Here is a 16442-nt window from a genome sequence, read left to right on the forward strand (position 1 = left end):
GGCCCCCCCGCAGCTGCACCTGCCACCCTCCCTCCCCCCTCCCCCCAGAGGAGCTTGGCGAGCCAGTCCCCGTTTGTGACTCCAAGCTCAGGATTTCAATCAATGCATTCCAGTAACCCTAAAGTGAGGAACTCTCCATCAGGAAACACACAGAGGTAAGAGTGATGACTCCCAGCGAGAAGTGGGCTAAGGGAAGAAGGGGAGGGACACACACTAGAGGGAAGTTGGGCTTCAGGAGGTTGGAACTCAGGTCTTTTTCACCTGCTGCTCTCTCCTGTCCTTCTCAAGGCTTTGGTCCTTCACCTCCCACACATTTAGGCCTAGAGGGCAGAGACTCAGCCTTCCTTCCTCAAAAACTTAGTCTCCTTTGCTGACAGGTAGCAGCCCCCTCCTTATCTCCTCTAGCATGTTTGGGAAGAGATTAAAATCCAGGGGCATTTCCCTACCCTATCTTTTATTGTGGGGTTTTCCTTGGGCTAGCTTCCTGGAGGGAATGCAGACTCTCTTCCCAGCTGAACTGTGTCCTCAGCCTGGCCTTGGGCAGCATGGTGATCTTTGTGATGACTTGTTTGTTTACCTTGAGCCTCTCTGGTGTGAGACACTTCTTTATGTACATAGAAACCGCTTGTCCTTTATTGACAGAAGCCCTAGAGATGGGGCCTCAGGGGACTGCAATTTCTGGGACCCAGTGGGTCATACTGCTCACTCCTCACTCTTAATAGCACCAATTTGGGGGAGGGGGGAGCGGGGAGGTGATGTGAAATGTGGGAAATGTGATTTATCCTTTCCCAGGTCTCTTGGATCCCACAACAGAAACTCTTGTCTTCCTGTCTTGTGCTGACAAGTGGCATCAGGAATCTGATCTCCTTCTGCTATGTCTTTGTTTCAGTAGCCCCAAATCTAAGCAGGAGGTGATGGTCCGTCCCCCCACAGTGATGTCCCCATCTGGAAACCCCCAGCTGGATTCCAAATTCTCCAATCCGGGTAAACAGGGGGGCTCAGCCAGCCAGTCCCAGCCATCCCCCTGTGACTCCAAGAGTGGGGGCCACCCCCCCAAAGCACTCCCTGGCCCAGGTGGGAGCATGGGGCTGAAGAACGGGGCTGGAAATGGTGCCAAGGGAAAGGGGAGAAGGGAGAGAAGTATTTCAGCGGACTCGTTTGATCAGAGGGACGCTGGGACGCCAAATGATGACTCTGAAATCAAAGGTATGTGGGCCAGAACATCCAGAGTCCTACGGAATCGGGGAAGGCCCTGTAGTCACCTGTGAAGGCCAGCTAGCCTTCCCCGGCTGCTTGGGTGAATCTTGGAGAAAATAAATAGATGTTCCTCATCGTTTGTCATAGAAAGAATTCTTGTTTTCCTTTACAAGCAGCTTGAGGTGTCAAGTTTGTTCTGGAATTTCTGGAAAGGAGTAGCATGCTCTTGGAGTTTCCTTCTCCTTCCGATGTTCTCCTTGGGTTTTCCTGGCATGCCTTCTTGCTGGTACAACCGCAGGAAAGCCAGTAGTTCCAGTTTGTGGATGCAAATAGCCCACGTTGGAGTAGTTACTCTGACGCACCCTCCTCTTCACCATCAGATTAATCTTCCAAGACTCATGTTTTGTGCCCTCTGGTTGCCACTTTGTCAGACTTGTAGGCACAAGAGGAAGCCTTTAATGGCCCTGGCATGAGTCCGGGCGAGTTGCAGCCGATTTCTAAGTGGTAGGAATGAACGGCTATGTGTGACAGAGGATTGGCAGGCAACCCCGGTGGAGTGAGTCAGGAGGAGAGGGGGAGGCTGAGGTTCTTGTTTGTATTCTTTGCCCCTCCCCTAATATGATAGCACCCAAGCCAATTAGCTCCTTTATTCTGGTGCTTGACCCGTGCCAACTAAAGGAATGACTTGCCAAAATGTAAAGCTCAGGTTTCAGGGCACAAGTGTGACCTTTCCCTATAAAATCAGGCCCCATCTATGTAAGCCGGAATGAGCAATTTAACCATGAGGATGATTGAATATTTCCATAAGAGTGAAATTGCTTTATCTTAGCAAGTCATTTCTGGAAATGCTTAGAGTTGGTTTGGGCTACAAAGTCATAAATTCTGGGAATGGGGAGGGGAGAAAGAGTTTTTTCTTTTTCTCTTTCCCCTTCCTGCTGCTTCTTGAAACATGCAGGCATCTCTTCTTTCTTTTAGAGTGTAATTCTGCAGATCATCTAAAGCCCCAGGATTCCCAGCACCCCGCGCACTCCATGACTCCTGCCAGTGCTTCAGCCCCGAGGTCTTCCACCCCCTCCCACGGCCAGACCACCGCGCCGGAGCCAACTGCTGCTCAGAAGACGCCATCCAAAGTGGTTTATGTATTCTCTACTGAGATGGCCAATAAGTGAGTTGTTGTCCTGGGCCCCTGGCCGCAGTTCGGGATTCTCATTTCCATCCAGGCTTGGAGCTCTCCAGCTCATCAGTCTCAGGGCAATAGTTGGGGGCAGCACCTGGCCCAGGGTGGGGGGAGTATGAATGGGGGGAACCTGGAAAGGCGAGGAACCTTGTGGAGCCCCTTCCACCATGGTGGTAGGGAAGGGAGCCTGGGAAGAGAACCCTCTTCAGACCAGAATGGCAGCTTTTCCACCCCAGCTGACACATAGGAATGGGATGACAAAAAAGGAAAACTGAATCTTTCCCCTGTGAGTGGGGCTTATGCTGCCACTGATGCCACTGTGCTAGGGAGGGCAGAGGAGGAGTGTGTCACACACCCAAAGCCTGACGGTTCCCCTCCATCGTTCCAGGGCTGCTGAAGCTGTGCTGAAGGGCCAAGCGGACACCATCGTCTCCTTCCACATCCAGAACATCTCAAATAGCAAGACAGAAAGAAGTGCTGTCCCTCTGGTATGGACATTGGGGGGCGTCAAGAGCACTTGGGAAGAGTGGTAGAGAAAAAGGCACCAGTCCTGGTCATTTGTGGTCCAATGTCAATCCATCTCCTGACTGCCCGTGTGACTTCGGGCCAGGGACTTCATCTCTTTCTGGTTTTCACTCTCTTCTCTGTAAATTGGGAGATATCTGACTTCTGTCTCTAATTTGATTCTGGTTCTAAGGGGGATTTTGATGGTTTATCATATGCCTGAGCTCCCTTCTCCCACCAAGGACACAGCAGATAGAGCACAGTCCTGACCTTAGGAAGACCTGGGTTCACATCCAATTCCACTTCACTGAACAAGTCACTTAACCTCTCTGACTCATCTGAAAAATGGGGATAATAACAGTATCTCCCTCCCAGAGTTGTGGCTAGGACGAATTAAATAAAATTTGTAAATAGTGCTCATCATAGCACCTGAATATCAGGGAACAGAGTTTGGGGAGTACAGTTTGCCACTGTTTTCTTCTTTAGATTGTGCTTGAAGCACACCAAGGTAAATCTCAAGTTATCTGCTGAGCATAGTGCAATCTCATGTCAATTGAAGGATCAGGAAAAAAAGTCACAGCAAAAAACTGCTCAGCCTCCTCTTCCTTTTCCTCCTCCTTGTTGTCATCACTAGCTTTTGTATAGCACTTGAAGGTTTATACCTTCCCTGAGCCACACCTCTAGTGTCTGGGGCTTCTATGGAGCACCATGCTGGTGCCTTGCCCCAAGAAATTTATAATCCAGTTGGAGGGACAGGACATTGGAAAAAAATCAATAATAATACATAAATGAAGTAGCAACAGGAGAGCTTGGGACAAGCAATACCACAATTAACATTTGTATTAAAAATAAATAGTGTTGGACATTGTTCATTGGGCAAACCTAAACTGGTTCATTTTTTTTTCTAGCCTTAGAAAAGGAATAATCACATAAACACACACATACTGATTTAGATAAAGGGTAGTAGTATTGCACAATCTCAGAGTTGGAAGGGATCTAAGGCCAGCTAGTCTGGGCCAGAATTCCTTTGACTCAAGCCATGAAAAGTAGTCATCTAGTCTCTTCTTGAAAACCCTGATGATGGGGCACCCACTACTTACTGGGGCAGCCCAGTTAAATCACTTCCAGGTGAAGTTTCAGGTCTGACCTCTAAGATCAGTTTTCCCTTCATCTGCCTTTCTGAAGTTTCTACCTTTTGCTCTAAGGCCTAGCAGAAAAAAGAACTTCCATAGAGCCTCTCATCCCTAAGTCTTCTCTTCTCTGTATCAAGACTCTCCAGTTCCTTCAATTGGTTCTCATGTGACACAGTTTTGAGGACCTTCACCAACTTTGTTGCCTTCCTCTGCACGCTGGCTCCTTACCAGTTTCTTTGCTATAATTTGGCAGCTCTAACTGATAACAGCATTTCACATATTGTCTAATTAAGACAAACTACAGTGGGACTCTTAGCTTCTTGTTCCAGACTTTCTGCCTCTCTGAATTTGGTCTGAGATTGCCTTAGTTGTTTCGACTGACATATCACCCTCCTGACCCAATTAGCTTGCCCAAATCTTTTTCAGATATAATTTAATCTAGCCACACTTCCCCCTAAGTATGGAATTTTATATTCATGCCTATTCAGTTACATTGTGATTCACCCAGTATTCTTGCTTTAAAAAATCTTGTTTGTGTTCTGGTCCTGCCCTCCAGAACACATACTGAAGAGAAACATTCAAAGATGTATACATGTTCACCTGGTCTCTGTGTGTGTCTATGTGTGTGTATGTATGTCTAAATTCAGGAAACAATTCATACCTGTAATCGTTGATGTGAAAGCGTTGTCACATTAAAAACTCAAAAGATTAGATGAGGAGATGAACAAAGAAGAAAGGCTGTATAGCTTAAATGGATTGGCAAAAATTGGAAAATAGATGAGTAGTGGGGAGGATAAATGTCCATCCACAAAGTAACCGGATCTAGTGACTATCTGAGAGAAGTCGTTAAACATGCTCTCTTTTTGCACTTGCAGCCTCATTTTAATTTTCTCTAGACTTGGGCTTTAGATTAACAACATACCTGAATCCACAGCCTTTTAAAGAAAATAAAGTATTCTAGTCATTTCTATAGATTGCAGGATCTCTTACCTCTGTTCATGGCCTAATCCAGTTTCAATGTTTATTAAGTGATAATGAGGCAGCAGGCCAGTGTGTAAGAACTAGTCTGCTCCTGCTCATTGGAAAGAACAGATCGACAGACACCACAAGCCAGAGCTCTGGCTGCGACTTTCTCCATGGAAGCTTCCTACTGACAGATTAGTTTACTGCAGTGGATGCAAAAATCCTTATCAAATATGGAATCAGTGATCACAAACTGAAAACAGAAACCAGGAGCTAGAAGGCCCCCTGGAAACTCAAGGAGGAACATTTAGTAGTCAACATGACTGAGGAGAAATCGAAACTGAGAGGTCTGGCTTGGCCACTGCCCCCCTGCTTTGCAAGCTCTGCACACCACAAAGTCTGTCTTCTCATTTTGTTAGAAATATGATTGACTTTTGATTGACAAGTGGCGGTCTAAACACCTAGCTGTAACTTTGAGAGAAGCGAAGGTGTTAGAATCAACCTCCCACGTCCTGGGAAACTAATCCTTCCCTGAGTCGGAAACACAGTAGTGGGAAATAAGGACATGCGATATCAAACCTGTTCCTCGAAATAGATACTCCAATGTATTTGCTCTGGCAGAACTTTAGACATCATCCAATCTAGCAGCATGCCAGTGAGGTTACTGAAGCTGCTGCTTTAACACAGGGTAAAGTGCCATTGCCTTTGACGGGGAGAGCTAAGGAAAATCAAGGGTCACTGGGTCCCCTGTAGGTTAGACACTCCGCATTTGTTGAGTCTTGGAAGTGATCACCAGCTCCCAACTCCACTTGCTCTCCTAATTGCCTTGTTATTTGATTGATTAATGATCTTTAACATGATTAATGATCTTTAAAACTCTCCTCCCCAGAGCACCCAGATCTCTACTCTTCGGAATGATCCCAAGTCACTTCCCCAGCAACCTCCAGCTTCAGCCAACCAGGACCAGAATTCTTCCCAGAATACCAAATTACAACTAACTCCACCCATTCCGGCACCAGCGCCCAAGTCCACCGCTCCTCCCTGTCCCCTGGATCAGGACAGTCCCGGAGTGGAAAATAAACTTCTTCCTTCTGCAGGGAGCCCAGCCAATTCCACGCCACTGCCCGCAGAAGGTCCTGGGCCAAACTCAACCCCCAACAACCGAGCCCTCACTCCTGTTTCCCAGGGCAGTAGCAGCTCTGCCACAGATCCCAAAGGTGCCCTGCCTCCCCCGGTCTCTGGTGGAGAGCCGCCCAGCCTGGGCGAGAACCCTGATGGGCTGTCCCAGGAGCAGCTGGAGCATCGGGAGCGCTCACTGCAGACGCTCAGAGACATCCAGCGCATGCTCTTCCCTGACGAGAAAGAGTTCTCTGGGGCCCAGAGTGGGGGCCCCCCGCAGAGCACTGGCGTGCTCGATGGCCCACAGAAGAAGCCCGAGGGGCCCATCCAGGCCATGATGGCCCAGTCCCAGAGCCTCGGCAAAGGGCCCGGGCCCAGGACTGATGTGGGAGCCCCCTTTGGCCCTCAAGGACACCGAGAGGTACCCTTTTCACCCGAGGAGATGGTGCCACCCCCCATGAACTCCCAGCCAGGGCCCATGGGCCCTGACCATCTGGATCACATGACTCCTGAGCAGATGGCCTGGCTGAAGCTGCAGCAGGAGTTTTATGAGGAGAAGAGGAGAAAGCAGGAGCAGGTGGCTGTGCAGCAGTGCTCCCTGCAGGACATGATGGTCCATCAGCACGGGCCCCGAGGAGTGGTCCGGGGCCCTCCCCCGCCCTACCAGATGGCCTCCAGTGAAGGCTGGGGGCCTGCGGGGCCAGAGCCTTTTGCCGATGGTATAAACATGCCTCATTCCCTGCCCCCGAGGGGCGTGGCTCCTCCCCCCAACATGCCAGGAAGTCAGATGCGTCTTCCTGGATTTGCAGGAATGATAAACTCTGAAATGGAGGGGCCAAATGTCCCTAACCCTGCATCCAGACCAGGCCTTTCTGGAGTTAGTTGGCCAGATGATGTGCCAAAAATTCCAGATGGCCGCAGTTTCCCTCCAGGCCAGGGGGTCTTCAGTGGCCCTGGCCGAGGGGAACGCTTCCCAAATCCTCCAAGTCTGTCCGATGAGATGTTCCCACAACAGCTGGCTGAGAAGCAGTTGGGCCTCCCCCCTGGGATGAGCATAGAAGGAATCAGGCCCAACATTGAGATGAACAGGATGATCCCTGGGTCTCAGCGACACATGGAGCCTGGCAGTAATCCCCTTTTCCCTCGCATACCAGTAGAGGGGCCCCTCAGCCCGTCCAGGGCTGACTTCCCAAAGGGAATGCCACCACAGCTTGGCCCTGGCCGGGAGCTTGAGTTTGGGATGGTTCCCAGTGGCATGAAGGGGGATGTCAGTCTGAACGTCACTATGGGTTCAAACCCACAGATGATACCTCAGAAAATGAGGGAGGCTGCGGTGAGTCCTGAGGAGATGATGAAACTGCGGCCAGGTGGCTCCGAGATGCTCCCTTCCCAACAAAAGATGGTGCCCCTGCCATTTGGTGACCACCCTCAGCAGGAGTACGGCATGGGCCCCAGGCCTTTCCTGCCCATGTCTCAGGGTCCGGGCGGCAACGGTGGTCTTCGGAATCTCAGAGACCCAGTTGGGCCTGACCAAAGGACTAACAGTCGGCTTAGTCACATGCCACCACTACCTCTCAACCCGTCCAGTAACCCTGCCAGCCTCAACACCGCTCCCCCTGTTCAGCGCAGTCTGGGACGTAAGCCTTTGGATATTTCTGTTGCCGCCAGCCAGGTGCATTCTCCAGGCATTAATCCTCTGAAGTCTCCCACCATGCGCCAGGTCCAGTCTCCCATGCTGGGCTCACCCTCGGGGAATCTCAAGTCACCCCAGACTCCATCACAGCTGGCGGGCATGCTGGCAGGTCCAGCTGCTGCTGCTTCCATTAAGTCCCCTCCTGTCTTGGGGTCTGCTGCTGCTTCACCTGTTCACCTCAAGTCTCCATCACTTCCTGCCCCTTCACCTGGATGGACCTCCTCTCCTAAACCTCCACTACAGAGCCCCGGGATCCCTCCTAACCACAAAACGTCTCTCACAATGGCTTCCCCGGCCATGATGGGAAACGTAGAGTCAGGTCAGTACACAACTGGAAAGGGAAGGTTAATGTTGTTTCTTTAGCCAGGCCAAAAAACCCTCTGTGATCAAAAGGAAATGTTGTACAGTTTGGATTTTGATAGGTGGAGGGCCCCACAATGCTTGTTCATATCAATGATGTATAGAATCGGTGCTCCTCCTTCCCCTTTTAAAGACAATTTGTATAGTGGCACAGTCCTTTCTTTTAGGAGCTCATTACCAGGGTTACAAGAGAGGAGAGGGAGGAGTATGTCTGTTCACAAAGTAATTTATATACATCAGGGGAACTATATGGAAATGAGTTGGGTTATATTTAAGACAATATCCATTTATGCCAAAATGTTATTCAACTGTGATTAAATGTGGCTTCTTTAAGACTCCAATGGTTTTAAGATACTAGTCTCTCACTGAAAATTGACACTGAGAGAAGCAAGAACCCAACCTGGACTCAGTGCAGATCAAAGGAGCTGGGCTGATTGTGTCGTTTGGTAAAGGTTGGTCACAAGACCTGCTGCCTCTAACTTCTTAGTAGCCTGTTATCTTCATGTGAAAGATTGAATTTATTGCTAATTTTTTGGAAGCACTGGCTATCACCAGTGAAGTTAGTTTTGTGTTTGGGACCAGAGCTGGTTAGTAGAAAAGGACAATTAATAATGTACTTACTAGATCTATGCTGTCTCCATTTGAGAAAGATTCAAATCAAAACAACATAGCATATTCTTCCCTCCAAGTTAAAGTTTGTCTCTTACAAGTAGGTAGCATCTCATGAGGACGGCATCCTGTCCATCTAGTAATCTTTTTTATTTCAGGAATTAAGGAAAAGATCATGGAGAGAAATTAGTGCCTAAGATGAAATTTCAGCCTAAGCTCTCTTCACACCCACAAAACAAGACAAATTTTAAACTAATTTGAAGAAGAAATATATGGGTTTTCCATAAACTGTCCTTCAGACTACACTTTGACTAACATTTCTAACATGGAAGACTATCTTGTGTGTTTATCTTCCCATTTGATTCATGCCCCTCCAAATTCCTCTTTAATTCCCTCTTCCCTCTTTATGTATGCCCAGGATTCTTTGTTGGAAACTAGCTCATTCTTGATCCTCATATTCCATATATCCTAGAAAGAAAAGCACCCTTTTTGTCATGAGGGGTGTAATTTTCAATCTTTTTTGTGTTGTTTTCTCTTCTCCCAGGTGGTCCACCACCTCCTACTGCTGGCCAGTCTGCTTCTGTGAATCTTCCCGGAAGTCTTCCCTCTAGCACCCCTTACACAATGCCTCCAGAACCAACCCTTTCCCAGAATCCTCTCTCCATCATGATGTCTCGAATGTCCAAGTTTGCAATGCCTAGTTCCACCCCACTTTACCATGATGCCATCAAGACTGTGGCCAGTTCGGACGACGACTCCCCTCCAGCTCGATCCCCCAACTTGCCATCAATGAATAACATGCCAGGTAAGAAAGCAGGGAGGAAGAAAAACTGTAGGTATGGTCCCAGCTTAAGAAAGAGGCTTCTGGGAGTATTGTCTTGGTAACTGAAGTCGTTAAAAAGTGAAAAATTAATAGGTCTACGTTAGCTCTCTAAACAGGGAGATACTGAAACGTGCCCTCAGAATGGTCTCCTTAACTGACATCAAATAAGAATTAAAATGTCTTGACTGAAGGAAGTGAAGTTTCTTTTCTAAATTCAGACTATGAAATTGGTATTCATTAGTTGGTCTGTTTGAGGATTTGACTTAAGTAGGAAACATGTAAAATAGTTCCTTATTGACCATATTGAGTTTTGTAGTATTTCTCTTGAAAGGCAGTCACAATTTCAGGCAGTGGATGGGCCTTATTTCTTATATGAACAAAGAAAATGACCCAAAATCCCACTAGGCAGCTGTGTGGTATAGTTAGATTTTCTTCTTGTTACCTTATCTGGACATTTATTCTTCAAAAATTACTGAAATCATCAGAAAAACTACCAAGAAACAATCTACATTCCCACTCTCTAATACTACCTTCACTCCTCTAAAAACGAATGAAACCATTTATAAGAGGAAATGTACTGGCTTGTGTTAGGTAAGATTTTTACCATTTAAGTCCAGAAAAGCCAAGACTGAAGTCAACATCTACTTGCATTCCAGTTGTTAGTCATGACGTTTATTTAGAGATCAGCATAAACATGTTAGGTAAGACATGCCATGTGAACATAGGAAACCTCGCCATTGGGACAGATTTCACTTCAAGGGCACCCTCGGTAGAAAAAACAAAAAATGTAAGTGATCCGGAAACTGCAGAAGTCTATATTTACAGTTATCTGTGGAGAGAAGATTTGCTAATATTACTGCTTTCTTTAAAAAAAAATGCTTTTAAAGCTCCAGACTCAGGGTGAGAATAAGCCAATTCTAAATGTGCCCATTGAAAACAATCAAATTGTGTTTAAAATTAATCATTCATTCATTCATTGGATCCCAGAGTTAATCATCTGGTCTGCTCCTTTACCTCCATATGTAACTCATTCTAGGGATATTGGTTTCTATCCTATTATTCAAGCTTTCCAGACCAAAAATTCTCTAATTTTTGGTTACATACAGCGAGAGTAAAAAAGTCTTACTTTGCTGTGTTTCTTTGAATTTCTATAGTAGTTCATAATGAATAACTTAGTTTAGCCAGGTTTTCAGCCCTCTTAACTCTCACTAAAATCTCAGCTGCCAAGTTTCCTCTCCTAATGCTTCAGCTACCACCTCTGGGTAGATGAGGTGTACACACATAAAATGTATACACACGCATAGATAAAAAAACCATACACATACACACATTCATGACTTCTCTCCCCAGTGTCAGGCCTCTACATCTTCAACCACCTCTAGAGTGACTCTACCTGCATATCCTGCCAACGCTTCAAAAACGGCATGGCCCCAACCAAGCTCATCATCTGCCTGAACCTGCTCCTCCCACCCACTCCCCAGCTTTCTATCCAGTAACGCCAGTACTGGAGTAGAGCTACTGCTTCTGGGCCTTTGCTGGTGCTAGTTGGTGCTAGTTTCCATGTCCAAAATGCTCATCCTCGGGGCGGCTAGGTGGCGCAGTGGATAGAGCACCCGTCCTGGAGTCAGGAGTACCTGAGTTCAAATCTGGTCTCAGACACTTAATGTGGCCTTGGGCAAGCCACTTAATCCCATTGCCTTGAAAAAAAAATTAAAATGCTTATCCTCCCCTTCTTTGTCCTGATGACTTTCTAGCCTTTCTTTAAAGAGTTTTCTATGATCTCTTTATAGGAAGGATAAAATCAGAAGCCTTTTCCCCTGAGTGGATAGAGCACTGACTTTGGAGTCAGGAAGACCCGAGTTCAAATCCAGCCTCAGACACTTGACAATTCTTGTATGACCTTGGGCAAGTCACTTAACCATGATTGCCTCACCTCCAGGGCCAACTTGATTTGTCTCTGGCCACTGGATCCACACAGCTTCAGAGGAGAAGGGGAGGCTGGTGACTTAGTATGGCCTCCCCCTCACTCAAATCCAGTTCATGTACTACCTGTCATGATATCATCTCCCTGATGACACGATCTTTGAGAGTGAAGGACAACCGTCATCATCCACCTTTCTCCTAAACTTCATAAACTACTTTGTTTTGTGATTCTCTAATGGATTTTTTGATAATTTTGTGTATTATATTTATTTTGTTCTGCATCTTACCTACTAGACTGTAAACTGCAGAAAGGTGGGTACTATGGCTTTGAACAACTATATCTCCTTCATCCCTCCACGCAGCCTCCTTGAACAGTGCTCTCCACATGAAGGATGCTTAATAAATAATTGTCAGATTTTTCTTAAATAGTTTACTGCTATTCCTGGGAGACAAGGCCAGTCCCCTGGCTGGGATACAAATTCCTTTAAGAGCAGGGTAAGGGTGCTTCTCATACTATTCCCTCTCGCAAGCACCAACACCCAGAGAAAAAAAAATCAACTTAATTCTTTCACTGTGGTCTCATTTTATTCCTCTCTTTCTTTCCTAGGAATGGGCATTAATCCTCAGAATCCTCGAATTTCAGGCCCAAACCCTGGGGTCCCAATGCCAACCCTTAGCCCGATGGGAATGACCCAGCCACTCTCTCACTCCAACCAGATGCCCTCTCCAAATGCTATGGGACCCAGTATACCTCCTCATGGGGTTCCCGTGGGGCCCGGTCTGATGTCACATAATCCGATGATGGGGCACGGGTCCCAAGAGCCTCCCATGGTACCTCAAGGACGAATGGGGTTCCCACAGGGGTTCCCTCCAGTACAGTCTCCTCCACAACAGGTGCCATTTCCCCACAATGGCCCCAGTGGAGGTCAAGGCAACTTTCCAGGAGGCATGGGTTTCCCTGGGGAAGGACCCCTGGGCCGTCCTAGCAACCTGCCCCAAAGTTCCACAGATCCAGCACTTTGTAAGCCTGGAGGCCCAGGGGGTCCTGACTCCTTCACCGTCCTGGGAAACAACATGCCTTCAGTTTTCACTGATCCAGACCTGCAGGAAGTGATCCGACCAGGGGCCACTGGAATACCCGAGTTTGATCTGTCCCGAATTATCCCATCAGAGAAACCCAGCCAGACGCTGCAGTATTTTCCTCGAGGGGAAGTCCCCGGCCGTAAACAGCCCCAGGGTCCTGGGCCTGGGTTCTCACATATGCAGGGGATGATGGGAGAACAGGCCCCAAGAATGGGACTAGCATTACCTGGCATGGGGGGCCCAGGTCCAGTGGGAACTCCAGATATCCCCCTTGGTACAGCTCCATCCATGCCAGGACATAACCCAATGAGACCACCTGCCTTTCTGCAGCAAGGCATGATGGGACCTCACCATCGCATGATGTCACCAGCACAATCTGCAATGCCTGGCCAGCCCACCCTGATGAGCAACCCAGCAGCTGCTGTGGGCATGCTTCCGGGCAAGGATCGGGCCCCTGCTGGACTCTACAGCCACCCAGGGCCTGTGGGCTCTCCAGGCATGATGATGTCAATGCAGGGCATGATGGGACCCCAACAGAACATCATGATTCCCCCACAGATGAGGCCTCGGGGCATGGCCGCTGACGTAGGCATGGGCGGATTTAGCCAAGGACCCGGGAACCCAGGGAACATGATGTTCTAAGCTGCTAAGACTTGATGTGCAGATCCTTGTCAAGATGAGATTCCAGGTCCTGAGAGCTGCTTGGAGGGAGCTCCAGGAAGTAGAGTTGGTCACGCAATAGGAGAACAGAGACCCGAGGGCTGCTTTGGGGGAAAACAAACACAAAAAACTCGAATGTATGAATTTACCTGAAAACAAATTATTCATTTAATCAACAGGTGTGTTTTTTTTAAGATTTATTTTTTAAAAATTATTTTTGTGGACTTGGGTATTCCATGATGGCACCTACTTTTGAGACTCCGTAGCTGTACTTTGAGAATTGCCATTGGTCATGAGTTGCACCATTCTCTGTATGTTTACGTCCTTCGGACTGGCTTCTCCCAGGACTCTTGTTTTATTTTTTCTGTTTGTTTGTTTTATTTGGGGTTTTATTTTTTTGTGTACTGTACTATATTGTAAAAGGGAATTTAGCAGAGACTTTAGTCTTTGGGGTGAGAGGAGAATGGGAATGAATGCCGGGCTGTTTACTTTAGGTGGAGAACCCATCGGCAGACCTTTGGACTGTTTTCTTTCAACTCCATTGTATAGAAAAACCAAACTACGACCTCAGAGCAGAGTATTAATGAAAAGCACAAAAAAGGAACTAAGTTCAGCAGGGGGCGGGCGGGGGGTTGGGTGGGAATGGGGCTTTCTTTTAAAGTAATAAAGTTTAGGACATTTATTTTTCTTTTCAGCTTGGGTGCTTGTTGGCACCTTCTGCCTCTTCCCTACACACAATCATGGTCATGTCATCCTCTCTTCCTTGCCCACCCTCTGTAAATTTATTCCCTTCTCATTGTCTTCTGCCTTCCTGCCCTCCTTTTCTCTTTGGCAGCTGCAATACTTGGTGTTATTTTGGGGGAAAAAAATAATCTAGCAGAGCCTTACCTTTTCTTCCATGCCTAGAATTCTCTTGGTGTCAGGAGGGAAAGACTTGTCCTTGGGATGCTCTGGTGTTTTACAGTCTTCTCTATTCTCTTCTCTGCCTCTCTTTCCCATCCTTCCATTTCCCTTCTCCCCCCTCCCCATTATTTTTTCTGTTCTTTGATTAGGAATTCCCCAAGTGATTTTTATTAATATGGGAGTGGAAAGATGCTAAAAGCTATCCAGGATTTTTATTTGTGTGTGGGGTTTTTTGTTTTGTTTTTGGGTTGGTTTTTTTTTTTAATTTGTGGTTCCTTCCCTTTCCTACCCCCTCCCAAGCGTAAAACGTTCTGTGTAACCTCCATTAAATTTGGTACAAAACCACTCGCCAGGGCTGTGGTGTCAGAAAAATAAAATATATTGTTTCTTACAAAGCTGAACTGTCTTTTTTGCCCACTTTGATGTCTCTGCTTCAGCAAAGAAGCCTAGAGTGTAGAGGCAGGTTGGTTGCTATGTGGAGTGCCACTAGCTCCAGGAAGCATCTTCTCTAGTGAAATGTTCCAGGTAGCTTGGCTTATCCTCCCAAATTGGGACCATGGGGATCCAGGGCCCCTCACTACCTTGTGTTGTAAATGAGGTGACTGAAGAGAGAGAGATTTACACCATATCCTAGAACTGGGAGCAAAACCTCAGGTTCCTGAACTATCCAGGTGTATTTCTACATCACGGAGTCACCCAAGGCCTATTCCCCTAAATTCTGCCCTGGGATTTTCTTCAAGCATATAAAAATGGACTACATGCGTTCTAATCTAATGATCATTTGAATAGTTTGTGAAATTTTAAATTTATTTCCATTGTATGTTAACTATAGGCCAAAAGTTATGGCTTCATAGTTTTGTTCCTCCCACAGGCCATTTGTTATGATGAGTACTACCTCTTTCCTACCCATTTCTACCTTCCTATTCTCTAAAATACCAAGTAAAACATCTTTACCTATCTGTCCACTTTCTACTGAAAGTTTGAATCTTTAGACACATGACTGTGGCCATATATAGCCCTACCTCCCTGTTTATTCTCATGGAGAGTTCTGTTTGGCTTACCTTTGGGCAAACCATCCCAGAAGTTATAAATCTATACTACTTGGGTAGATTTATCTGATATTGATAAAGATGGAAACCTATCCAGGCTTTTTCACCTTTATTTTAATCTGGTCCATGTTCTATAAATCCTTCATAGGGTGTTCCTACAGCATGTTTGAAACTATCCTGTAGCTCTAGACAGTGAATGACAAAATTTATTAAATGCAGGGGGCAAAAAATGAAAGCTGTATGAAAACTTTTTATATAATATCTTTGACTATATAAACATTGTCATCTAGTGACCAATGATTATTACTACTGGAGAAAATGAGTCATATAATATCAATAGTGTAAGTGAAAGGACAAGGTAGAAGCTAAATGGAAGTTTCCAGGTCTGCCTTAGAGAAGAAAAATAAAAGTTGGTGGAATTGGTTTTTTGTACTCAAAGGCAACAAGAAGCAACATTTAATGGGATGCTTGGTTATCTTAGAGTGCTAATGAGCATTTGTTACAAGGATCGCCATGAAAATAATTACATCTTTCCTACAAACATCTGTTTTAGAGAACAAAGAGGAACTGGATTTATGTTTAAAATTTAATAATATCCTCGAAGTCACAAATGCTTTAATTTTGCGTGGATTCAATGTCAAAGTAGACATAGAAAACAGTGAAAAATATGTTGGAAAAATGTTACTCAGAAGTAAGAAATTAAATCAGAAGCTGTGAAAATAGAAGCCTCACCCCAATACAACATAGAATCATAGAAAGAAACCTTAGAATATTCAGTTCAACCCATAGTTGGACAAACTTATCTCCTCTATGATATACCTAACAAGGGATCACCTAGCTTTTGCTTTAAAGACCTGCTGCCTATTCTAGGCTCTCGATATATTTGATTGAGTGGATGTTATTTCCTACTTCATCACATAAATATTTTCTCCAATAAGAACACTGGGGAACATTGAGCATAGCAAACATCCATATAATGAAGCTGATCGTGCTTTAATAGAAATAAGCAACTTGATTGCCATCTGATGGGGGAACCATTTCCAAATCCATTGTCTATACCATCAGACCATTATCTTGTGAAAAATAAAGGCCAAAATCATTAGCAAGTCAGATAGAAAAATATAAGAAGTTGTGCAATTTTAAGAGTTCTCACCTGATCTCTTTGTGCAAGCTATTCACTCAAAAAAAATTGATAAAATAAGATACTCAGTAACAAAATCCGATAAATAATTAGTTAAGTGCTTAT

The 16442-nt window shown here is 46.0% G+C and overlaps 1 protein-coding gene across 3 annotated transcripts; it reads left to right on the plus strand.

Moving 5' to 3' along the window:
* Positions 1–10: 10 nt before the first annotated feature.
* On the plus strand, positions 11–14579 carry BCL9 (BCL9 transcription coactivator). 3 transcript variants are annotated; one of them, XM_074188610.1, is made up of 7 exons: positions 11–155; positions 890–1206; positions 2173–2362; positions 2763–2862; positions 5864–8105; positions 9300–9560; positions 12109–14579. In XM_074188610.1, exons 1-7 carry the CDS (start codon positions 103–105, stop codon positions 13224–13226), a joined length of 4281 nt encoding a protein of 1426 aa, XP_074044711.1. In that variant the 5' UTR covers positions 11–102; the 3' UTR covers positions 13227–14579. The 3 variants fall into 3 exon arrangements, with proteins under 3 accessions (XP_074044711.1, XP_074044713.1, XP_074044712.1); XM_074188612.1 differs by having other exon boundaries at positions 890–984; XM_074188611.1 differs by having other exon boundaries at positions 893–1206.
* Positions 14580–16442: the final 1863 nt, after the last annotated feature.

Source organism: Macrotis lagotis, chromosome 5 (assembly GCF_037893015.1).
Source record: "Macrotis lagotis isolate mMagLag1 chromosome 5, bilby.v1.9.chrom.fasta, whole genome shotgun sequence".
In the NCBI taxonomy this organism is placed as follows: Eukaryota; Metazoa; Chordata; class Mammalia; order Peramelemorphia; family Peramelidae; genus Macrotis; species Macrotis lagotis.